The sequence below is a fragment of the Thermothelomyces thermophilus genome, chromosome 5 (assembly GCF_000226095.1).
Source record: "Thermothelomyces thermophilus ATCC 42464 chromosome 5, complete sequence".
NCBI classification, from domain to species: domain Eukaryota; kingdom Fungi; phylum Ascomycota; class Sordariomycetes; order Sordariales; family Chaetomiaceae; genus Thermothelomyces; species Thermothelomyces thermophilus.
The window spans coordinates 1,463,444-1,487,137 of record NC_016476.1 but is presented as its reverse complement, the minus strand read 5'-3'; the positions used below and the strand labels follow the sequence as shown (position 1 = coordinate 1,487,137).

The following is a 23,694-nucleotide window of genomic DNA, read 5'->3' as shown; positions in this document are numbered from 1 at the left end:
CTGTTGGGTCGTTATATGACGTAGGAAAGGTGGTAGTGTCGAGGACAAGGCTGCAAGGGGTCGGTGAGGCCGCTCATCGCAGCTGCGCGCGACTGCTCGGGGATGAGATGAGCCTTGCCTATCGCGGGACAGCTGACAGCCGAGAGTGGAATGGCGTCGAATTAGAGAGTAGGCGTCTCGAGAGCCTCCTGCTTTGCTGATTGGCCGGTTGACGCGTTTCACCAACGACATCCAGTTCCAGCCCATCTGCGACGGAATGTTTCTGAACCCGTCGCCTGCCCGTTATAGATCTCTGGAAGCGACATTCCCCTGTCTTTTGCTTCAATTCATTTTAAGCACTCAAGACCAAAACTTTTTTTCTCAAGTCCGGCCACCAAGTTCTTCACCGGCGAGCCCGAAGCAAGACGTCAGCCCGGATGAAACACCAGGGTGGGAAAGGGCCGAGAAGGATGCAACCGATCCATCATCCGCCTCCCTGGTCCCTCTCCACGGGACGATCTGCTGGGAATAAGATCGAGGTGCGCCGTTGTGGGAAGATTAGAGCACCGGAGGGCCGGATCGGTGGGCGTTGTTGCGGCAGGGACAGATGCAGCGTGTCGCTTGCTCATCTGCAGCCATATCGAAATTAGAAAATCCAAACTTCCAAGTGGATGGTAAACGATTGGTGGTGAACGCTCCGAAAACGACGTCGAAGCTGTTAAACCTGAGCCATCCAAGGGTGGTAGGGCTGAGCCATTGCTTTTGTAGTGTGCGGATTACGGACGTACTTCGCGCGCATTCTTGGTAGCCCCGGTTAGCTTGGGCAATCTCGGCGCGGCATTCTTGGTGCAAATGCTCACGGAAGAGGGCCATGGTGGGTCTACGGTGGGCAGCTGCCTGACAGGTGGGAGAATGAACTCAACAGCCGTGGAGGTGTGGGCTGCCAAGAGTACCCCACATGGGCCGTGCGTCCCGGCAGGAGCTTGCCGCAGAAATTTTGAAAACTTTCGGTCGAAAATATCGAAAGAGCCCGCGAGCCAACGCGCGATCTTAAACCGGTCGCCATTGAACGAGCTGCGCAGGGTCGACACGTTTCCGACACCCCGGCACATAAAGAAACACCACGGGATCTTCGTGTCTACCGTTGCTCAGAATGGTGGTGGTCAATTACCTGCTCTTCGAGAGCGCCGTCGGCTTCTCGCTCTTTGAGGTGGTGCACCAGGCCGATACTGTCGGCCTGGAGCTTCCCGAGGTCAAAGATGCAATGAAAAGCCTTGATAAGTTCGGCAAGATGGTCAAGTTGCGCAGCTTCAACCCATGGACGTAAGTTTTTTTGATTTTTTTTTTTTCGATCGGGCATCCCCTCTGGCGGCTTTTGCACACGATGGCATGCGACCGGGACGCTATCCTCGTTCTTGAAACTAACGGCGCCCAGCTCTGCCGCTCACGGTTTGGAAGCGATCAATCTCATTTCGGAAGGCATCATGCCCGATCACCTCAAGAACACTCTGGAATTGAACCTGCCACAGACCAGCGGGAAGAAGAGCAAGATTGTGCTGGGGGTCGTCGACAAGCGGTTAGCGGGCGAGATCAGTGCGGCCTTCCCCGGTGTCCAGTGCGAGGCTGCAGACACCTCCGAGGTTGTTGCTGCTCTCCTGCGTGGCATCCGGCTCCACGCCAACAAGCTTCTGAAGGGCCTGCAGGAGGGTGATATCGGTCGCGCCCAGCTTGGTCTCGGCCACGCCTACTCTCGCGCCAAGGTCAAGTTCAGCGTTCACAAGAACGATAACCACATTATCCAGGGCATCGCGACTCTTGACGCGCTCGACAAGGGTATTAACCAAGGTGCCATGCGTGTGAGGGAGTGGTATGGCTGGCATTTCCCCGAGCTCATCCGCATCGTGTCCGACAACGCCACCTACGCCAAGCTGGTTCTCGCCATTGGTGACAAGCGGAACCTCACTGACGAGAGCGTCGACGACCTCGCCAATGTTCTCAACCAAGACCAAGACAAGGCCGAGGCCATCGTTCAGGCTGCCAAGATTTCGATGGGCCAAGATATTAGCGAGACTGATCTTCAGATGGTCAAGGACCTCGCCTTGAACGTCTCCAAGATGGCGGACTACAGGCGTGTCCTCGCGGAGTCGCTCGACAAGAAGATGGGCGATGTTGCCCCTAACCTCCAGGTCATCCTCGGCACTCCCGTCGCCGCTCGCCTTATTTCTCATGCTGGCTCTTTGACCAATCTTGCCAAGTATCCCGCGTCGACTCTTCAGATCCTCGGTGCCGAGAAGGCCCTCTTCCGCGCGCTCAAGACCAAGGGTGCCACACCTAAGTACGGTCTGCTGTATCAGAGCTCATTTATCGGCCGGGCCGGCCCCAAAGTCAAGGGCCGTATCTCGCGCTATCTGGCCAACAAGTGCTCCATTGCTAGCCGTATCGACAATTTCTCCGAGAAGCCGACGCGGCGCTTCGGAGAGGTCATGCGCGAGCAGCTGGAACAGAGGCTTGAGTGGTACGCCAAGGGCACGCAACCGATGAAGAACATCGACGCCATGAACAAGGCCATCAAGGCGGTCATGGCGGACGGGGACGAAATGGACGTTGATGACGAGAAGGTCGACCACCCACCCGCCAAGGAGAAAAAGGAGAAGAAGGAGAAGAAGGACAAGGAGGAGAAGAAGGACAAGGAGGGCAAGAAAGAGAAGAAGGATAAGAAGCGGAAGAGCGTCGGTGGCGAGGATGTTGAGATGGCCGATGTCAATGGCGATGGCGAAAAGAAGAAGAAGAAGAAGAGAAAGTCGGCGGCCGCCGAATAGCCGGCTGTGTCTATCATGTTGGCTGGGTCCCTTTCTTTCTCTCTTGGTTCGGTCTTCGCTCTGGCTTTCTTGGAGTTCTTGTGTGGGGTTTGGGGTCGGGCAACGGAGTTCTTTTTTTTGGGTCTTGTGTGTCTAGACACCGTATTCTGCAATGGGATGTATCATACCATGGCGTGGAATGGAAACAAAGTCAAGTCTGCCTGCTTGGGTTCTGTGCACCGCATTGGGGCTTGATTCGAAGTGGGCAGAGCGAAGGAGAGGCGTGGCCTTGATTCTGTTGCATCCATGTGGAAGAAGATTCACTCATAAAGCTGATAATCTTGTCATAATGCTAAGCCAGCAGTTTCTGTCTTTCAACGCCGCACGCCAGCCTACAACACCCGCTTGAAGTGGCAATACACCCAGAGCGCTATGTTCGATTAAGCCCCTTCGCTTCCGAACTCCTTCGTCCACGCCTCGTTCCTCTCGAGGTCCGCTTGCGACACTGTTGGCCTGCTGGCCTTGATGGCTCTGATAAAATCTTTCTTCTCTACCATCGGTTCCAGGAGTTCATCCGATGGCACCTTCTCCCATGTCATTTCCTCCGCGTCGGGGTCTCCCGGCGAGCACGGCGTAAGCTTTCGTTGTCCATCAACAATTACCTAGGAGCCTCAGGTCAGCGAGCCGATTCGCCGAAGGGGAGAGTCGAACCATTAACCTACCCGTTTAAAATGTGTTGCTTGCTGGATCTTTCGTATAGGTTGCATCAGCGCATCCTGAACCACGATACTGATATCTGACCCCGAGTACCCCTCAGCAGCCTTTGCCAGCTCGCGGAAATCCTCCGGTTTGAGTGCCGTCTTGGTATCTCCCACCGCGAGCTTAAACATGGTCGTCCGGGCGGCAAAGTCCGGCAAGCTGATGTGCACGCGACGCTGAAACCGGCGCCGGATCGCTGCGTCCAGCTGCCAAGGAATGTTTGTGGCGCCGAGGATCAGGACGCCCTTGCTGTCTTTGCCTACACCGTCCATCTGGACCAGCATTTCTGTCTTTATTCGGCGCGAGGCTTCGGACTCGCCCTCCCCACGAGGGCCACATAATGCATCAATCTCGTCAATGAAGATGATCGAGGGCTTGTTCTCTCGGGCCATGGCGAAGAGTTGCCGGACCAGCCTGAAAGATCACCGAGTCAGCAAGAACCATCAGGTACCGTAGGACAGAGGCAGATCCGAACTCACCTCTCACTTTCACCCATCCACTTGCTCACCAAATCCGAACTGCTCACGCTAAAGAACGTGCTCTTCGCCTCCGTCGCAACCGCCTTGGCAAGATAACTCTTTCCCGTCCCGGGCGGTCCATACAGTAGAATCCCCTTCCACGGTTGCCTCTTCCCCTGAAACAGGTGCGGAAACTTGATAGGCAGCAATACGGCCTCCTTCAACGCCTCCTTGGCCTGGTCCAACCCAGCCACATCGTCCCAGCTCACGTTAGGCCGCTCCTGCAGAATTGCGCCGGCCAGCGCACTCCGCAGTTTCTTGCTGTCTTCATCCAGCGTCTCCCCCCCATCCTCCCCGGCTTCTTTGCCCTTCCCCGTGCCGCCCGTCGTCGTGCCGTTAGCGCCCACCATCCCGGGTTTCTTGCGCTCGGCCTCGACGTCCGCGAGGTGCGCCTTGAGCTTCTCGGCGCGGTCCATGTACTCGCCCGTCTTGGCGCGAATCATCTCCTTAGACTTTGGGTTCTTCTCCCACTTGAGTGCCAGCATGAAGAGCTCGAGCGCCTGGTAGTAGAGCTGGTAGGCTTTCTCATATTGTGCCGCATTGTCGGCGTCGATGGCCAGCCGCACTTGCTTGATTGCGCGGTCGAGAAAGTCGGTGTTGGACATGGTGGGTAACTGCGGTTTCGCCCAGCTCTGGGGGGCGATCTGGAAGTTGGGGGATTGAGCGGAAAGGCGGCGCTTGTATCGGTGTGGCCTCGTTGTTTCGGCACACAGTGCAACGGGCAATCGGGGCACGGGCAAGCTTTGTTTTGTCTTGATGGCTAGGCAGAAGCCGAGATTAGAGGCGCCGCGTGTCGGCCCTCGAGTTCGTGCGATTGTCGCTTGTGCTGGCCTGAGAGAGGGCAGCAGGCGGAAAATGTGTTTTTGATTGGGGTTGAGTCCCAGATCGGAGGCCATTCGTTCGTCTGGGCCTGTCGTTGCCCAGGAAGCGAGAGCGCGGGGCTAACGCCACCTTTGCTTGGCTGGCGGGGCGGCATTTGATCCGTTAAGGAAGTTTATGCCAATGCAAGCCTGATCGCTAACAGACAACTCGAGAGTGAGCAACCCCAAAAAAACTACACAGTAAGCACTGAGCACCCCCGGCGCCGCCCCTCGATTCAACTCACTCCTCGTCGCCAAGGCCACAACTACAACTGCCTAAAGCAGACTTGCACGCCGCGTCACGACGTCGGGTTAAGGGTTTCTTTGAGAAACAGTCCCCACCACCGTACTGCCCTTGGGACACTGCTGAAGATGGCCGACGTTCAGGCCAAGCTGCAGGCCCTTTCAGAGGAGTTCACGAAGCTACAGCAAGGTATTGTATCCACAGTTCACTACTCCGTACCCCTGAATTTTGACCTTTTCTAACGACACATCTAGAACTGCAAGAGGCTGTCCAGTCGAGACAGAAACTCGAGGCTCAGAAACAGGAGAACCTCGGAGTCCAAAAGGTTCCGTTCTCAGGTTCTCTGACGTGGTCATCCACATCGACTAACACACCCCAGGAGTTCTCCAAACTGAAGGACGATGAGACCATCTACAAACTCATTGGGCCTGTGTTGCTGAAGCAAGATCGGGTGGAGGCTGAAAGCACTGTGAAAGGCCGATTAGAGTTCATTGAAAAGGAGATGTAAGTGTCGCCCACGGCCTGGGCCGCTCAGAAGTGCTGACCATGAGCCGCTCCAAGCTCGAGGCTGGAATCGCATATCAAGGAAACACAAGGGAAGATGGACAAGAAGAAGAGCGAAATCATCCAGATCCAGGCAAGCGCGCAGGCTGGGGCCGCTCCCCAGGCGGCCAAGGCATGAGCGGTCATGCTGCTTTGGACCAGTTAGACGGACATGGCAGAACGATTCATTACCATTCAAAGATACCCCAAACGCCGCGCTACGATCTATCCGGAATGGAGACGATGTCACTAATCTACAGAGAGGCTCTGTCCCGGAACATCTTCAGTTCAGAGTCATGATCGTGAAACCCCAAGGCAACCCCATGTTCTTGCACGGCCGGTCGCTCACCCACGCAACGTTGTCGCTGAGGAGGAATTCCCCTGCCCCGCTCAGGGCGAAGCAGTCGCGCAGCCCACTGTTCTGGTCGTCGATGGCTGCCATCACAAAGTCGACAATGGCGCTCTTGGTATAACACGAGCTGAAGACGTGGCTGCTGCCGATCTTGTCCAGCACAGCCCTCCGCTGCTCGCTCTCGGCAAAAAGCTGGAGCTCCCGGGACAACAGTCTGTTGGAAACCACCCCACCTGCATGGCTGAGGCGTCGGAAGATCAGAACCATGCCCGCGATGGCTTGTATAAACAGGCATGACCTGTCATGGTCATCGAGTCCGGCCGTGATGCGGATCGTCTTCTCCGTCACGAGCGGAAGAGACCCTGTATCGAAGATGGAGTTCAAGATGCGTTCCAGAGTGGACGGCTCCCCGAGGACGTTGAAAGGATCGTTGAGGCCGAAGATGGTTTTGATCCTGGCGAAGCATTTGCTGAGGAGGCTAAAGAGGCAAACGTCTGCTGGAATCGAGAGCCGGCCCAGGGACAGGCTAAGGAATTCCACGGAAGCCTCGACGCTCGCTGAAGGTGTCAGGCGCAGGCTGAATGACGAAGAGGACATAGAAGGGTAAATCACCTTTGCATCTGAGCTGCTCAGAGCTGGAACCTGAAATATCGAAATCGGCCATGGTATAGAGTGGCTGCAAACAGCAATGCGGACAAATAACTAACTACTGTGTAGATTCGACACGGGAAGTCGGGATCAGGATGGAGGATATGGGCAGGCACAAACAGTTCCCAGCAGTCTTTTGTAAACCTTCTTATATACACTCTGCCAAAAATTTCAGCCCAACAACCCCTGGCCCGCCTACTCCCGTCTCAGGGCCCAAACATGACGAGGCTGAGGCCATGCCAGGCCTCGTGGCATGATACCGTTGTGCCACCTTTACGACCAGGCAAGGTTCAGGTTTGCATCCCGGTTATTCCCGAATCCACAGAGGCACAGCAAATCACCAGCCTCAGCTGGCATAAGAAGTCTAGCCACTCGTGGTATTATAACAGGGGTATTCTCGAGGCGAGATTTGCCTCCGAAAATCCGTGGCCTCCAATTCCGCTTCACGGGTCATTGCCAAGCAAAGGCGGGCCGAAGCGTGGAAGCAGGGAAGAAGAAAAGGGGAGAAAAGGGGATCCCGAAATAGAAGGAAACTAGAGTAAGAAGTGAGCTGGCGACGGTCATGGGACAAGTCTTTATTCCAATGAGATGTGCGTCCAACAAGTGAATGCAACCCATCAGTCTCATCTCAAGATCGCGAAGTCCATTTCTCGGCTACCGCTCTAGAGCCGCAACATGACGTTTCTCTGGGCTCAGCTTCGCGTTTCCCAGCATGATGCCAAGCCTGCCCTGGGAGTGAGAGTGGTCCGTGCAGGGGCTGGCCCAACCGAATTCGAGCTGCCCCGCCTCTGCTGTCGAGCAGCTCCCAGTTTCCTTGCAACTCGAGGCCAGCTTCAGTTGATGGCGGGGTCACATCAGTTAAGGTAGTGTACCGCGCAATGAGTACGTTACGGTACCTCGAACCTCCAACACCTGTGCGACGCGGCCACCGCTAGGCAGCTCCAGGGAGCCCAACGGTTACGTGTTTTCGTCGCGAGCTTTCGCGTCTCTTTGGACGAGACATTAATTCGGAACTTAGACAAAAACAGACTTTGTTTTAAGAACAGCAATGACCCTGAGCGCCTTGCATCCCAGGTTGTGATAGCTTCTTCGACTTGTTACCGAGCGCTGTTTCGGATTGCATCACAGCTTTCGGCGCAACATCATACTCCGAAAACTCAAGTGGTACCGATGCAAAGATGAATGTTACAGACCTGAGCATGGGCAGCCGGCCCATGAATGCAAAAGAGTTGACCGACAAGGCAAAGAACTTCGACTGGAACCCACGCATCGGCTTCAAGTACTGGGCGCGCGCCGCCGAGACCATCTACCATGAGGTGCGTCCTCTCGGTTCTCAATCCGGCCCGCGCGTCTGGGAGCAAGCTAACGTGTGGTCTTCAGGGACAAGTCTATCTGCGCGAGGGTAATGTACCCAAGGCATATCTCGTTCTCTTTCGGTTCTCGACCCTTGTCCTCGAATACCTCGTCAAGCACCCCGAGGCCAAAGAGCCCGAGTCCAAACGAGCCCTTAAACCCCTACAAAGGCGCATTCCACGCGTGATAGAACAACTCGAGACCCTGCGCCCTGAGATCGACGATACCTATGACCGCTGGATGAGGATCACGGCTGCCCAACGGGACACACTAAGAAGTGGGGAACCATTCCCGGCCGCCTCATCGTCAACGTATGCAAAACATGCTGCGAACGATCCAGCGCTGTCCTGGAGTTATGCTTCCCCGGCCAACATCCTCGACGTGCAGGACCACCAGGATCTTGCGGTCGACCTCGCTAAGAAGGAGATGAGAAGGCGAAGGCAAGCCTCCGGGCTAGTGGGCGAAGACTATGGGCGGAGAGACTCTGTACAACGTGGGGGGCAGGACAGGGAAACGGGCACTATCCGGCTTGTGCCACAGGATATGGACGACGATGAGCTACGAAGGCAAATGGAAGCCACGCGGCGGCAGCTAGATCGATCTGACGACTACGCAAGGGGCTACGATGACGAGGACTACATCCGGCCGTCGACATATTATTATCCTTCAATCACCAAGTCATCTCCACTCAAGTACGAGAGACCGGTCTCTCGGGGGCGCCCAGAAGGCCCGAGACTCCAGCCTCCGCGGCCACCCAAAGAGAGACACGTCGATCGAGCACCGATCGAGCCACCACCTCGACCCGACAAGGATCTCTACCTCGAGCGGGAGTCACCGCCCATCGGTCCCCCGCCCCGGCCGGATAAGGAACCGTTGGCCTTGGTGACGCCGCCGTACTCTAGCCGACCTAGTGAAGAGAGACCGGCTATCCCTTCAAAACTAAACGCCGAACCAGCCCCGCAGAAGAGGATCACCTTCCGCCCCGCCGGCTACCTTGAGAACGGCGATCCGATAAGACCCGTCTTCCTCCCCAGCACTCTACGGCACAAGTTTTTGAAGCTCGCAGCGGACAACACGCGTCGAGGGCTGGAGATGTGCGGCGTGCTCTGCGGCACGACGGTTAACAACGCGCTCTTCATCTCACACCTGGTGATCCCGGAGCAGAGGTGCACTCCCGACACGTGCGAGACGGAGAACGAGTCGGTCATGCTGGACTACTGCATCACCAACGACCTGCTGGTGATTGGCTGGATCCACACCCACCCGACCCAGACCTGCTTCATGAGCTCCCGCGACTTGCACACCCAAGCGGGGTACCAGGTGATGATGCCGGAGAGCATCGCCATCGTCTGCGCGCCGAAGTACGAGCCATCGTAAGTTCTCTCGTCCCCAACTCTCCCCCCCCCCTTCTCTCTCTCTTAAAGAACGTCAGTCAACTTTAGAGAGCGCGGCTGTGCTAACAGATGTTTTACAGATGGGGCATCTTCCGGCTTACCAATCCGCCAGGCCTCCCTCACATTCTGTCCTGCCAGCGAACCGAGACGTTCCACCAACACTCGGTCGATAACCTCTATGTCGAGGCTGGGAGCCCGCAGGGTCACGTTTACGAGTCGAAGGCCCTCGAGTTCGAGGTCTGCGACTTGCGCCCGGGGCACTAGGCTCGTTCCGGGGATACCGTTATCGCAACGGCGCTCCGGGAGTGGTTGTATCTAAGGAGAAAACGCCGCCGCCGCCCGCGAAAGTCGGCTCATATGTGTTTAATCGGTTGCTAAGCTGTCACATGTTGTTGTTCCTCTCCGTCTTCCCGAGGATTCGATGGCGCTTGGTTGGTCTGAGTGAGCGGTATTGGGCTGTTGTTGTATTTCTCGGCATTGCGAGAGATCATGTCACTTGCTAGTTCTCCGGTTCAACGCTGGGATATGGTGTGTGGTTTGCGGGCGCATCGGAGTTTTGGTCTCGGGACGGGCACGGTCGGGCGAGGCTTTTCTTGCTGCTTCAGCGCATTGCCAGCTAACGGTAACGGTAACACTAGGGTTTGCATTATTTTGATCCTCGCGAAACAGGTTTGCATAGCGACGGCGTCATGATCGGTCGAGTGCGAGAATAGCGTTCTACAGAAGTATGGCTCGAAACTCGTCTTTGCGTTGTCGACATGGCCGTATACACTAGGAGTATCGGACCATAGAGGTTTATTCTCAGGTGATACAAACCTGCATGTATGTGCTGTGCATACGTCCGAGACGGCTAGAGCTATACTAGGGGCGAGCGCCCCTCCCCCCACGGTCCTTCGGTACAACGGAGAGAGAGGCTTCGACTATGACCTTCGGGTCCTCGGATATCTACGTGGTCCTAGTCGAGCTTTCATTGGGCGCAGGCAGTAAGCTCATCTCGGCCACATTTTGTTTGGGCTCGACGCGTGGGGGTTTGTTCCCGTTCAGGCTCTCTCTCTCTCACGTGGAATATGCGAGGAGCTGTTTCCCTCAGTTCATCACGTGTCTTTCCCGAGCAGTGGGTCATGGAGTTGAATTCAGGTACCTTTGGACGGCGCAACCGTATGTACATACATTTGGGGTGCTTCGCCGCCCTCCGCCGCGTCACGACGTGGCGGGGGCTGAGATTTAGCCAGGGTCGAGGACAGCGGGATTGTCGCCTATCTCTCGCCTTCCATTTCCCAACACCAGACAAACAATTCCTAGACTGGAACTACCCTTGTTACACAACCTAGCTACCGTGTCTTGATATCGTCTGAAGCTGGAAAGAACCAAGCAGGCTCCATGTACGACCCCCGGATGTTGATGGGCGTTCCTGACTCGAGGAAGCGAATCATGGCCAGGACAAAATGAGGCGTGTTTTACCCTCGCCGGGAATAGCTCATAGAGGTTGCCTGAAATTCTCGACAGCTTTTTGGCTATGTAAGTAACTTCCAGTGTGCCCCAGCCCTGTGCTATATGGCCTACTACTGACAACGCCCAATAGTGATCACAGATATTGCCCAATTCGGAAACCTCGCTGCTTATGGCTACCCGGTGGCTACTAACCGCTCCGAGCTCATCGGCTGTTCCAGCTTCTTCGGCACTCGGGCGTGTAATAGGACTGGTGAGCTTGTCGTTCCCGACCTGGTTGACCCATCGGCGCAACGACGGTAAATTCGATAGTCAAACACAGCCTTTTTCACACACTTTGGAAGGCGGCCACTCCCTCAGGGGCCCCTTTCCCCCCGCAGACAGACCGTGTACTCCAACATCGCCTTCCCTATTCTTAGCTTCGCCGTGGAAGCCATCGCCAACCAGTCCTTCGTGGACTACGCGAGCAAGGAATCTGGAAGCCTCCCAACATGGCGCGGACCTTGGCCACGCAGCCCGACGCCGGCCTGGCCTTCATCCCTCCTAACGACATTTGGTGGTCTGCCGACCTCGGCTTTGAGGGGCCGTGAGGTTATTCTTTGTTTTCTTGTTCTGTTTTCCCTTTGTCTCACTGCTCCCGTGTTCATTTCGTAATTACATGTAATTTAATTAGTGACGAGATGGCTTGTTGGCTGGGATGGAACCAAAGAGTGCAAAGGTTTGGGTCTCTGATGACTGTGATACTAAATCACTAATTACATCAAGTAGCCGTTATTGTGTTTATAGATTTGATTAGACTGATTAATTAGACTGGATTAATTATTATATCCAAACCCTCCCACACTCTCGCGAGATATTACAGCTTCGAGGGGATCCCGTCCTTCTTGAGGTCCTCGCAGACGCCCTGTCCGATCCAGTCGGCGATGGCCATGGTCGTGACCATGGGGTTGACGCCGCTCGCGCTGGGAAAGACGCTGGCGTCGGCGACGTAGAGGCCCTCGGCGCCCCAGACGCGGCCGCGCGGGTCCACGACGCCCTCCTTGGGCCTGGCGCTCATGCGGCATGTGCCCATCTGGTGCGCCGACGCGAACGGCGTCGCGGGCGGCTTGTTGCCGTGCGCCTTGAGCCGCCCCAGCCACTCCTCGAACTCGCGCTTCTCCTTCTCCTCGTCCTCGTCCTTGTCTTTGTGCTTGTCTTTGTCTTTGTCCCTGCCCTCGGGCTTGTTATCTTCCTCCTTCGTCCTGCGGATGAAGGGCGGGAAGCCGGCGATGGAGGGGTGGATCTCCCTGGCGCCGTGGGCGTACAGGATCCGGCAGAGCTCGAGCACGCCGCGCAGGTTGTGGGCGCGGTCGAAGTCGGACGGGGTGTAGACGATCCGGGGGCGGCCGGTGGTCGGGTCGCGGTAGACCGAGCCCATGTCGCGGTCTCGGCAGATGGCGATGAAGGTGTTGAGACGCCGGTAGTGCGCCGCGAGCACCTTGTAGTCGGTGCCCGAGGCCCAGGGGAGGAAGGGGAGGCAGAAGGATGGCTGCGGTCGCGGTGAGCCAACAGAAAGAATAGCATTAAGGAGGGGTGATCAATGAGAGTGAGGAGGGCTTGAGGGAGGAGGGGATCAGGGGATGTCGTACCATCATGGACATGGCTTCGAGCTTGACACCGTGGCCCTTGGAGTCGAGGTTCTCAAACGAGCTGACCACCGAGGTTAGAGATCCGCCTGTTTGTGTGAACCGCGTCAGTTGGTTAGTAACGCTCCGTCTAAGGGGACGAGATCGGGGGTGGAAGGGGAAGGGAGGGGGTTGCCGTACCCTCCCATGGCTGGACATCCTCGTCAAAGATGCCGGACACAAAGTTGGTCGGATGCAAGTGTAGGTTCTTGCCGATCTGGGGGTTCTGGCCGGCCGTCAGCATCTCCAGTAGAGAGTGTAATGTGTAATGTTGTGTGTGACCGGCTCACCTTGATGCCGCTGTTCATCAGCACGACCGGGCTCCAGAGGGTGCCGCAGCTGAGGACGACCTTCTTTGCGCGGACGATAACCTCGACCTCGCGGCCGTCGCGGGACTTCCAGACGCCCTGAACTCCCCTGGCGACCTTTTTGCCCTTCTTGTGGTCCAGAAGGACCCTCTTGACGGTCATGCGCTCGACGAACTGGACGCCCTGCTCGGCCGCATCGGGGAACCAGCCGTTGACGGGGCCCTTCTTCTCGCCCTTCCAGCATCCGAGGGTGCAGTAGCCGCAGTGGTGCTCGCTTCCGCCGCAGTTCTGGGGCACCACCTTGGCCTGGTAGCCCAGCTTCCGGGCGCCCTCGAGCAGGACGCGGTTGGCGTGGTTGGGCGCGACCTTGTCGCCGGTGCAGCCCATGGCGTCCCAGACGCGGTCGAGGCAGGCCTGGAAGTCGGCCGACTCGAAGAAGGGCAAGCGGTGGGTGCGGGCCCACTCGGCGCGCACAACGTCTTGTGTCTGCAGGGCGGCGCTCCAGTTGACGGTGCCGCCGCCGCCGAAGCAGCTGCCCGCCGTGACCGTCATCGACCCGTCGTCCGTCTCGACCACGCCGCCGGCCTCGAACAGGGTGGCCAGCCCGGTCGCCTGCGACAGCGGGAAGTGGCGCGCGTCCAGGTGCCGCCCCTTCTCGAGCACCAGGACCCCGAGCGAGGGGCCGAACTCGGACGCCAGCCGCTTCGCTACCACCCCGGCGCCGCACCCGGAGCCCACGATGACGACGTCGGTCGAGATCTCGACCGGGGCCTTTCCGGTTCCGGACGCGGCCTCGAACTGGAGAAACTCGTACGGGTGCGAGGTCGACCCGGACGTCCAATCCCGGGGGACCGCCGGGAAGCCCGTCAGCGCGGGGAAGTTGGCGCTGCTGCGAATGAAGGCCAGCTTGCCGAGGGTCGTCATGCTCTTGAAGAGCGACCGGAGGGACCAGAGAGGCGAGTTGGACCAGCTCTGGAGGATCTTGACCCGCTCGGACAGGCGGAGAGACGGAAGCGGGGTGGCGCGCGAGGTCAGGAGCAGGCTGCCAGGGCGAGTACTGGACCAGAGGTTTATTTATTAGTAATAGAGTCGAGGACAAAATCGTCCTTGTACGGGAAAGAGACTCACTTGAGGACGGAGAGGAGGATGCGAAACTCGCGCTGCTTGCTTGGTGGAATATTGGAGAGGATCAAGGTGAGGAGCTGGGCAAAGGCCGGACTCTCCGAGGGCCGCTCGGCAAGGTACGCTTCGAGGATTTCTGACGAAGGGTCGAGAGGCGTAACGGCCTTCCGGAGCTTGGCTGCCGTCTCGGAATATTCTGCGCCCGGAAGGTGGGTGGTAGAAGCATCTTGGGCGGCCTTGGTGTCCCCTGCCGAGTCCCGGATGCGGACCGCGGGGATGATGGCGTCCATGAGGCTCATGAGAACCTTCCATTGGCTATCGTTGAGGAATCGCGATGCTTCGGGGAGCTCGACGGGCACTGGTGCCGACAGCGGCGCCGTCTCGGTTGTCGTCGCCATGGTTAACTATTATCTCCCAATTCCTCCCTTTCCTCCCTACTCCGAGTCCTCTTCGTTTTCTTATTTAGGTACCTGATTTAATATCCCTTATTGAAGCCGCAAGACTCCTTTTCTCATCAATTGACACGAGCCTGAAAAGGTATAAAGAAGTGAAGTAAAAAATAATAATAAAAAAAAACCTTGCACGACTGTGGATGCTTTTCAGGTCGCATAAACATGGCGAGACTATTTTATTCGTGTAATTAGTATTCTGTTCTCCTGCAGGAATCCCGGCACGATGGGCGATGGGCCGGGAAGCGGGACGATGCGACACCACCAGAACGATTCCCCCCCGGCTCCGGCGCTCGTTTGCCCGTCGATCCTCGCAAAACCCTATCAGATCTGGGGAAGGAATCCAGGGTCTCGTGCCTGGCCAACGTGCTAAAAATGCGGGGTTGCGGAGAGGGCCGAGGCTCGCCTTCTCCACTGCTCATCTTTCGGCACGGTACAACTAAGCAGCTCCACGTGAAAGCCGGTGCCCCTAGTTCGGCAACGGCGTCAACGGCGTCGGGATCATTCCGTTCCTGGATGTCTGTACTGTACTGTATGTATGTACATACATCCTCCATACAGCACTCGCGTAGCCATGGAGGAGATGCATCTTAGGACGATATGCGTAACCTAGACAGTCATTCTTGCTGGCGGTATTCCTGCCGAAAGCGGCAATTAATTATTGACTCTAGCTCGGGTGGGCATTGTGAGCTTTTTTTTTGCTGGGGAGAAGACGCTATCTCACAGTTCTCCCGCAACCTCGCCAGGCCAGGCCCGCCTCCAGCGACCAGCCCTTGATCTCGCAGACCCTGCGTCGGATGTCCTCGAGCACCCGATCCATGTCCCCACCAGCGCAATTCAAATGCAAATCGCTCTTGACAAGCGGCCGGAAGTGAGGTGATGAACGTGTCGTCTGGGTTCGGGGAGAGGACGGTGGTGTAATTAATAGTGCGCGGTTTTGGACAGTGCTTTGGTGGTGGGTGCGGATGGGTCGGTTGTGATGCTGCCGTCCGCGCTGGGGGTGTCGTCGTCGTACAACTGGTGCGAGAACTAATTAATTAGAGGGAGGTTCTCCCATTGACTATTAATTACTGCATTTCATAAGATTCCCAGAGCGTTATCTAATTATTACTATGTACCACACCCGGCGTAATTACTGCTCGAGGTAAAAACCCTCCTCGATTGCAACACCAACCATTAAGGATAATATCCCTATGGCACCTTCGATTACCAAGAGACACAGCTCGTTGTCGCTGAAGTCCAAAAGGCCGGCTGAGGAGGAAGAATGAGTCGCTTTCGACCACCCATCTGCCAGGCCTGGGGAATGTGAAGCTGGTTCGCCTGCATGACGGCCAGTTTAAAGAGGAGGGGGGGGGGGGGATGCCAAAGGAGCTGGGAAAGAGGAGCTTGTCGTTGTCGTTGAACACTAGTTTACAAACACCATTTTCCGAGACCATCTTAGCGCAAGTTCTCGGCGACAGTCTTGTCTCCCTCTTCTTCGTCCTCCTCTAGCTCCACTTGGGCCATGTCCTCCTCCTCCTCCTCCTCCTCCCCTGTCTCGCCCTTCACCCTGAGTAGACTCTCCCACACGTTATCTTTGGCCAGGGTGGCTCTGTCGATGTTCCTGCTGGAGAACCACTTGAACGAGACCTTGCGGTATTGCAGGGCGGAAACACGCTCACCGGGGGCTTCGAATCGGACAGTGCCTCCTCGAGATCTCTCGTATTCCGCCTCAAACTGGGGGTCCGTGATGCCCCCGACGGGGAGCGGAATGCCCCCAGCGGCAAGCGCCATGGAAACCGGGACGTTGAGCCGTCCCGAGGCACCACTGCTCTTCTCTTTGCCTATCTCGATAACGGCGTTGGCCATGACGTGGTAGCCGACCACGAAATAGAAGTCGTCACAACCCTCGTCTTTCCGCCCTTCGAACCACTTACGCGTCGCATCATCTCTCACCGCTTCTCTGAATCGGGGAACTGGGTTTATGAGTTGGTAGGTTGTCACGCTGTCGGCACGGACCGCGCACGACCTTCCAGTCTTCCTCGTGACTGACCCGTTGAGAAGGCTTGGAAGACCGGCCGCGAACTTGTTGCCGGAGCCGGCCTGCTGGTCTCCATCGTAGTTCAGAAACGTCGATTTGAATATGTCGCTGTCCGGCCTGACTTCGATTTTTGGATCATGAAACGGCGACAAATGGGGGTCGTCGACGGTCACTATGAAACGGCCCAGGCGCATCGACGTGGTGGGCAAGAGACCCTGGGGAAGGAGGATATTCTGTGGCATCTTTGTTTTCCTGGAGGAGTGATTTTTCAATGAGCCGTGCCTGAAGAAGAGCTCATCGGAAGGCTTGATGAGCCCAGACCCCTTTTATGTGACCCTGGAGAGCCATGCCCGGACAGACGGACCAGTAATTAATTTTGGAAGGGTTCCGGTACCAGCCTCGAGGCAATGTTTTAATTAGATCATAAGACCATTTCTAGCCGAACTTCTAGACCCCCAGTTGTCCAATTTGAGTGGCTGTGTTGCGCAAAAAGAGGGGGAGATGAGAGAACCGTCCGGTTTTGTTCGGTGGCTATGAGGTCACGTCGACTTCAGACGACATCCAGACCATAGCAGCGTCATTTTGATTCGACAACTCTGGCTTCCAGAACCTTAATCCGTTGATTTTGTTGAAAGAGATTCCTTGCGCTCAACACAACCTTGATGTGCCGGCTCAGAGCGCAACACAGATCCCTGTCCTGCACATCACGACATGATTTGGTTCCTTGAACGGACTTGAAGGTCTGTCAGGATAAATAGAAGTCGATGATATCGGCAACCGCAACACCCACCGACGGGCCACCGTTTCTCAGGGCGACCAGCTTCGCTTGGGATTCCATCAATATTCCTCTTTCTTTTGTGGCTCTCCATCAGTCTGCCCCCCCAAAGACGGGATAGCCATGGCAGCCACGTATAATAATATCGCTCAAACGCTCTGGAGATTGCTGACTTACCCGTTACACGGAGTCGGTCAACTGTTAGAATACCTCAATCGCTCCGACAACCAAGACATACAGGACCCCTCGTCGCGTGACGCTACCATGGATTCACAACTCAGCCGCGACCAAATAGTAATCGACATCTTGCATAACCATGCAGTCCGTCAATACAACCGATATTTGGAGACACGCGAGCTTGAAGTTTTGCAGACTGCCATCCAAGCGGCTCGCGTGTCTGCCAACCTGATACCTCCTCTGAGGAGCCACCCCCGGAGGACAGACATCCTGAGGACATACCACAAGCTGCTCTGTGAGCACCTCGAGCAAACGTCCAACCGGATGGATATGGCCGACGCCCTGTTGACCATAGACCGGGCTTTGGCCTTCCTCCCTGACGACGACCCTTACGCAACCGAGGCCATGAACTTGATGGTCAGTATTTACCAAGTTCGTCCTCCCCAAAGCCGGCAGCCAGAAGACGCCCGGGCTGAAGATGTGCACGAAAGAGACGGCAGAAGGACGCAGATTCTCCTCTTCGTGGCCGACCTATTCCTGGGTTATTTTGAGAAACATGGACTCGACGACGACCTGGAGCAGGGCTGCCAGCTCCTGCGGAGGGCCTTGGAGCGCGCCCCCAACGACACGCCGAGACTGTTCTTTTGGTATGGCAAGCTGGGCTATTATCTCCAAAATGTTTACGACCAGAACCAAGATGCGGACCTCCTCACCGAGTCCATAGAGATCTGCCGGCGGGGACTTGCCGTGGTCCCGGACGGCGACGGTGCGTCCCGGGCTGCTCTGCTGGAAACGCAGGCCAACGCGCTACAGAAGCGAGCAAAACGGAACAGCAGGATCGAGGACTTGGATGCCGCTATCGGCCTCTCGTTCGACGCAGTCGCCGTGACACCCGACTCGCCCAAAAAGAACCAGTACTTGACCAATCTGGGGTGCCGACTCGAGGACCGCTTTGATCGGCTGAACAGAGTCGAGGACCTACGGGACGCCATCCGAGTCTCCAGGTCTGCTTTGCCAACTCCCTCGGGCCATGCCCCTGCCGACTTGCTCACAAACGGCATCAAGCACAACATTGGTGTCAAACTTTTGAAACTCTACAACGTCGACAAACAAGACGCCACGTTTGACCAGGCCTTCTCACTGCTCCGCGAAGCCGTCGAGACGATGCAACCTCCAGGTGATGCGCCCGCTCTCTGGCTCAACAGCCTCGCCTCTGCGTACCGCTCTCGCTACTGGCGGAACAGAGAAGAGAACCTGGACTACCTGAACACGGCAATCGACCGCCAGGCAGAAGCAATGGAACGGCTGTCACGGAAGAGCCCAAGCTGGCCGGGTTATGCGAGGAACATGGCCTGGCTGTTGCGAGAGCGTGCAGAGCGGACCCGTAACCAGGGCGACCTCCGGGAGGCGCTCTCCTTTGTGGAGGATGCGGCGGCATCGGTGCCCAAGAACCATGTCGATCGGTGCCACATCATGTTCAGTCTTGCTCGCCTGTACACGCTTGCCCATACGTTCGACTTTGGCGGCATGTTCGAAGTCCGGATCGACGACGTCCGTTGGAATCCGCCCTGGGAGGACCGGTCCGTTCCCTTGTACCTGGAATCCCTGGACGACCCGCTCGGCGAACCCATGAGCCGCATGGTGGCCGCCGTGCAGCTGATGGCCATCTTCCGGGAACGCGGCGAATACGCCCGGGCAGTCGAGATAGGCGAGCAGGTGCTAGACATCCTCCGCAGAACCAACACCCGCCTGTTGAGCAGGGAGGACCAGCAACGTCTGACGGCCGACTTCTCCGACATCGCCGTCGAGACTTGCGCCTTGTCCATCCGGGCGGGTGAGAGCCCGGCCCGGGCCCTGGAGCTGCTCGAGCTGGGTCGGGGCCTCATCCTGGGGCTGTTGATCGAGGACAGGAGCGACGTCTCGGGCCTTGCGGCAACTCGCCCGGAACACGCAGCCCGCTATGGAAGACTCCGGGACGTGATCAGCCGGCCGGTCGACACGGGAGTGGATGATGTAGCATTGCGGCAAGCCATGGTTCGCCAGCGAGACAGCCAAGTCAGGGAGCTCGATGGGCTGATATCGGAAATCCGCCAGCTGACCGGCCAGAAAAGCTTCCTCCAGGGCCCGACCGCGGAAGAGGTCAAGTCGCTTGCTGCCAGTGGCCCAATCGTCGTGGTCAACGTCGCCGACGAGAGAAGCGATGCCATCCTGGTGACCGCATCGACCATCCGGCTCGTCCACCTCCCAAAGCTGCGGAAGGGGGAAGTCCAAGCTTGGCTGGACAAGAAGCCGACGCGATTCGATACGAGGAGCGAATTCGGCAAGAAGAACCGGATGTGCCGCGAGTACCTGGCCTGGCTGTGGACCGCCTGCGCGGAACCGATCCTGCGCGCTCTCCATCTCCTGGATAACCCCCCGCCCATCGAACCAACCCGGGTCTGGTGGATCGGCGCCGGACTCGGCGCCTTCCTCCCCTTCCACGCGGCAGGCGACCACCGCCCATCCTCCGTCGCCAACGCCTACACCTACACCATCAGCTCCTACACTCCGACTACCCGCGCCCTCGCCTACGCCCAACAACGTGCCTCCTTCCTCCGCAACCTCCCCCCGACGACGACGACGACGACCACCACCACCACCACCACCACCACCAAACCCTCCCTCCTCGTCGCCCTCATGCCTACCACCCCACCCACCAACAAGGACAAACGCAACCCCCCACTCCCCACCACCGCCACCGAACTCGCCCGCATCACCACCGCCTTCGCCCCCTCCCACGCCGTCGTCCCCCTCCGCCACCCCAGCACCGAAACCGTTCTCGCCAATCTCCCCCACTGCGAAATAGCCCACTTCGCCTGCCACGGCGTCTCCGACCGCTCCAACCCCTCCGAAAGCCACCTCATCCTCCAACACCAACCCCCGCCTTCCGAACGAGACCCCTCCCCGGTCGCGGTGGCCGATCTGCTCACGGTCCGCCATATCGCCCACCACACTACTAATAATACCGGCCTTACGACCACCACGGATGGGAGTACTACTACTACTACTACTACTACTACTAGTACGAGTAATAGGGCAAAGATAGCATGCCTCTCGGCGTGCTCGACGGCCGAGAGCAGGGCGAAAAGGCTGGTGGACGAGGTGATCCACCTCGCGTCCGGGTTTCAGGTCGCCGGGTTTCCGCACGTCGTGGCGACCATGTGGCCGGCCGAGCTGGAGGCGTCGGTGGAGGTTGCGGGGAGGTTTTATAACCGGCTGGCGGAGGCGTGGGCGCGTGCGGGCCGGCAGGGGCAGGGGCAGGGGCAAGAGGAAAGGGTGGGGGAGAGGGTGGTGGTCGATGACGGGGTCGTGGCGGCTGTGTTAAGGGAGGCGGTGATGGATGCGAGGGAGAAGTGGCCGTTGCAGCCGTTGAGGTGGGCTGGGTATGTCCATTTTGGGGTGTGATTAGTTGTTAGGTAACGAGGGGGGGGGTTTGTTTGAGGTGTTAGGTTCTTGGGGAGCGTTCTTTCTGTTGCTTAATTACGACCGCTTCGGTTCTTCCATGACCTGCAAGGCGATCACACTCCTCGACCGATTCTGACGTGAAAGACATGCGACAGCGGAGCATACCATGCGGGCACCAACAACGAGCATTGCTAGAGGTGTTCCTAATACCATTGTGCTTGCTTTTTGGCCACAAGATCACTAACCTGGAAAGCCCAAAATGGCAGATCGAAGAAGCGGGTGTGTATACGCTTCTGGACGTCGAAATATGTCTCCAGCTCTTCAACTGACGCTATACTATGTAGGTACCTGGGTATGTGCATGGACATGGCCGTCGGGAACATCCCGCTCATTACCCTATCCATACTGCGCACCTGAGCAATGCCGAACCTATTACTGATCTAGGCCAAGTACGGATTACATACAGTACATACATACCACAGGGGTAATTAGCTCTCCACGTCTCCACCTCTGTGCGACCATCAGGTTAGCCGTCGATCCAAGGTGCCCTGCTTCCCCGCACCTCCACACGAGCTTAATGATGGAGAAGCCGAGGTACACCGGAGAGCATCTCGACGGATTACTCATTTAATAACACATCCAACAATAGTCAAGCCTGTTGATAGGTAGGTACTTAGGTGTGCACCTGTATGTATGTACATATAACACATATCCTATCAGGTACGAAATTAATAAGACTACCTACATATTTTGCCTGGTTACTACCTCGGTTGTGTTGGTTCCCTTCCCCTTCGCCGATCCGGGTACGGTTGATATAATAATAAATAATTACCCTGTGACAAGTCCTTTCTTTCTTGTCCACAAAACCTAATTACATTTTTTACCATCATCATCACCATGACCTCCCCGAGAGATAATAGCGATGATATCAATACCACATCCACATCCGCCAACGACCCGGATGACGTCCACCAGGCGGATCGGCCAAGCTACAGCACCTTTGCCTGCATCGGCACCGGCTTCTCGGGCATCTGCCTGGGCGCGACGCTGGCCCGATGGTACGGTCTGACGGCGGGGGGGCAGGGCGGCCACCACCACCTCCGGCTCTTCTCGCGCGACCCGGGGCCCGGCGGCACCTGGCTGGTCAACGACTACCCGGGCGCGGCCTGCGACGTGCCCAGCGCGCTCTACTCCTTCTCCTTCGCGCCCAACCCGGCCTGGACCCGCGTGCTGCCGCCCGCCGCCGAGCTGCGCGCCTACCTCGCCGCTGTCGCCGACCGCTACCGCGTCACCGACGGTATGGTCTTCAACGCCGACGTCTTCCGCTGCGTCTGGATCGAGGACCGCGCCGTCTGGCGCCTCTGGGTGCGCGTGCGGGATCCGGAGCCGGAGCGGGAGGAAGGGGAAGGGGAAGGTCAGAGGGAAGAGAGAGGGCGAGGAGGGAAATGGAAAGTCCGCGTGCTGGTGCACGAGTGCCGCTACCTGTTCTCGGCGACCGGCCTGTTCACGCAGCCGCGGGAGCTGGACGTGCCCGGACTCGAGCGGTTCCGCGGGCCCGTGTTCCACTCGGCCCGGTGGCGGTCCGACGTCGACCTGACGGGCAAGCGGGTCGTCCTCTTCGGCAACGGGTGCACCGCCGCCCAGATCGTGCCGGCCATCGCGGGCCGGGTCCGGCACCTGACCCAGGTGGTGCGGTCCAAGCACTGGGTCTACCCGCCCATCGACCGGCGGATCCCCGGCGCCGTCCGGGCCCTGCTGGCCGCCGTCCCGGGCCTGACCAGGCTGCAGCGCTTCCTCGTCTACGTACTCGCCGAGGCGTCCTGGAGAGGGTTCAAGCTGACCGAGGACGGGGCGCGGTACCGGCGCAAGATGCGGGAACGGGCGGAGGAGTACATGCGCCGGACCGCCCCGGCCGAGTACCACGACATGCTCATCCCGGACTTCGAGGTCGGCTGCAAGCGGCGCATCTTCGACTCGGGCTACCTCGAGACCCTGCACGCCGAGAACGTCACGCTGACCGACGAGCCCGTCGCCGAGATCCTGCCGGACGGGTTGCGCATGCGGAGCGGCACGGTCGTCGAGGCAGACGTCATCATCATGGCCAACGGCTTCGCCACCAACCAGTACCTCCCCGGCGTCGAGGTCGTCGGCCGCGACGGCGAGACCCTCGCCCAACACTGGGAGTCCTTTGGCGGGCCCGAAGCGTACAACTGTACCTCCCTCAGCGGGTTCCCCAACATGTTTTTTCTTCTCGGTGAGCTTCCCCCTTTCTCCCTCCCCCCTTCCTGCCTCCCCCCCCTTTGTTTTGGTTTTTCGTTTTCCTTAAAAAAAAAAAAAAAAAAAAAAAAGAGAGAGAGAGAGAGAGAGAGAGAGGCTGACACAAAATCTCTGCATGCAATTAGGCCCCAACACCGCCACGGGACACACCTCGGCCGTCATGGCGATCGAGAACGCGGTCAACTATGCGCTGCGCGTGCTGCGGCCCGCCCTGGACGGCCGCGCCGGCGTCGTCGTCAGCCTCAAGCGGCCCGCCGAGGAGGCGTTCGCGCGCCGCATCCAGAGCGCCCTGCGCCGCACCGTCTGGTCGTCCGGCTGCAGCAGCTGGTACGTCCGCGGGCCCGGCGGCAAGGCCTGGAACGCCATGACCTACCCCTGGAGCCAGGCCCGCTACTGGTACGAGAGCCTGTTTCCCGTCTGGCGGGACTGGGAGTACACGGTGCGTTTTTTCTTTAATATTTCTCATCTAATTATCGTTCTTTTGTTTCTCTCTCATTTCCGTTCTTTTTTTGTCCGCTCTCCCAACTGACACCATCTGATTATTATTCGTTATTAATTATT

At 57.8% G+C, this 23,694-nt stretch overlaps 10 protein-coding genes across 10 annotated transcripts; 6 read left to right on the top strand and 4 right to left on the bottom strand.

Annotated features, from left to right (window-relative positions):
- The first annotated feature begins 980 nt into the window (after positions 1 to 980).
- MYCTH_2308306 (uncharacterized protein) lies at positions 981 to 3,008 on the top strand. Its single transcript, XM_003664977.1, has 2 exons — positions 981 to 1,302; positions 1,415 to 3,008. The coding sequence occupies exons 1-2, from the start codon at positions 1,133 to 1,135 to the stop codon at positions 2,796 to 2,798; spliced, it is 1,554 nt and encodes a 517-aa protein (XP_003665025.1). The 5' UTR covers positions 981 to 1,132; the 3' UTR covers positions 2,799 to 3,008.
- Positions 3,008 to 4,938, bottom strand: MYCTH_2308304 (uncharacterized protein). Its single transcript, XM_003664976.1, has 3 exons — positions 4,016 to 4,938; positions 3,500 to 3,950; positions 3,008 to 3,439 (listed from the first exon to the last, which is right to left on the bottom strand). Exons 1-3 carry the CDS (start codon positions 4,657 to 4,659, stop codon positions 3,218 to 3,220), a joined length of 1,317 nt encoding a protein of 438 aa, XP_003665024.1. The 5' UTR covers positions 4,660 to 4,938; the 3' UTR covers positions 3,008 to 3,217.
- Positions 4,939 to 5,092: 154 nt separating this feature from the next.
- Positions 5,093 to 5,912, top strand: MYCTH_2308301 (uncharacterized protein). Its single transcript, XM_003664975.1, has 4 exons — positions 5,093 to 5,347; positions 5,413 to 5,483; positions 5,538 to 5,662; positions 5,720 to 5,912. Exons 1-4 carry the CDS (start codon positions 5,287 to 5,289, stop codon positions 5,838 to 5,840), a joined length of 378 nt encoding a protein of 125 aa, XP_003665023.1. The 5' UTR covers positions 5,093 to 5,286; the 3' UTR covers positions 5,841 to 5,912.
- Positions 5,913 to 5,984: 72 nt separating this feature from the next.
- Positions 5,985 to 6,717, bottom strand: MYCTH_2111918 (uncharacterized protein; the record flags this gene model as incomplete). Its single annotated transcript, XM_003664974.1, has 2 exons — positions 5,985 to 6,610; positions 6,666 to 6,717. 2 exons carry the CDS (start codon positions 6,715 to 6,717, stop codon positions 5,985 to 5,987), a joined length of 678 nt encoding a protein of 225 aa, XP_003665022.1.
- An 804-nt stretch (positions 6,718 to 7,521) lies between these two features.
- Positions 7,522 to 9,825, top strand: MYCTH_2308296 (uncharacterized protein). Its single transcript, XM_003664973.1, has 3 exons — positions 7,522 to 8,017; positions 8,082 to 9,427; positions 9,529 to 9,825. Exons 1-3 carry the CDS (start codon positions 7,880 to 7,882, stop codon positions 9,710 to 9,712), a joined length of 1,668 nt encoding a protein of 555 aa, XP_003665021.1. The 5' UTR covers positions 7,522 to 7,879; the 3' UTR covers positions 9,713 to 9,825.
- A 545-nt stretch (positions 9,826 to 10,370) lies between these two features.
- Positions 10,371 to 11,487, top strand: MYCTH_2128856 (uncharacterized protein; the record flags this gene model as incomplete). The annotated part of the gene is made up of 4 exons (XM_003664972.1): positions 10,371 to 10,431; positions 11,031 to 11,196; positions 11,278 to 11,350; positions 11,413 to 11,487. 4 exons carry the CDS (start codon positions 10,371 to 10,373, stop codon positions 11,485 to 11,487), a joined length of 375 nt encoding a protein of 124 aa, XP_003665020.1.
- Positions 11,488 to 11,753: 266 nt separating this feature from the next.
- Positions 11,754 to 14,389, bottom strand: MYCTH_103590 (uncharacterized protein; the record flags this gene model as incomplete). The annotated part of the gene is made up of 4 exons (XM_003664971.1): positions 11,754 to 12,425; positions 12,526 to 12,612; positions 12,852 to 13,926; positions 13,998 to 14,389. 4 exons carry the CDS (start codon positions 14,387 to 14,389, stop codon positions 11,754 to 11,756), a joined length of 2,226 nt encoding a protein of 741 aa, XP_003665019.1.
- A 1,403-nt stretch (positions 14,390 to 15,792) lies between these two features.
- Positions 15,793 to 16,813, bottom strand: MYCTH_2308295 (uncharacterized protein). The gene has a single exon (XM_003664970.1). It carries the CDS (start codon positions 16,700 to 16,702, stop codon positions 15,878 to 15,880), a length of 825 nt encoding a protein of 274 aa, XP_003665018.1. The 5' UTR covers positions 16,703 to 16,813; the 3' UTR covers positions 15,793 to 15,877.
- A 686-nt stretch (positions 16,814 to 17,499) lies between these two features.
- On the top strand, positions 17,500 to 20,856 carry MYCTH_2067426 (uncharacterized protein; the record flags this gene model as incomplete). Its single annotated transcript, XM_003664969.1, has 4 exons — positions 17,500 to 18,831; positions 18,988 to 20,382; positions 20,494 to 20,678; positions 20,739 to 20,856. The coding sequence occupies 4 exons, from the start codon at positions 17,500 to 17,502 to the stop codon at positions 20,854 to 20,856; spliced, it is 3,030 nt and encodes a 1,009-aa protein (XP_003665017.1).
- Positions 20,857 to 21,753: 897 nt separating this feature from the next.
- MYCTH_54721 (uncharacterized protein) lies at positions 21,754 to 23,662 on the top strand (the record flags this gene model as incomplete). Its single annotated transcript, XM_003664968.1, has 3 exons — positions 21,754 to 22,227; positions 22,276 to 23,110; positions 23,259 to 23,662. 3 exons carry the CDS (start codon positions 21,754 to 21,756, stop codon positions 23,660 to 23,662), a joined length of 1,713 nt encoding a protein of 570 aa, XP_003665016.1.
- Between the last annotated feature and the right edge of the window lie 32 nt (positions 23,663 to 23,694).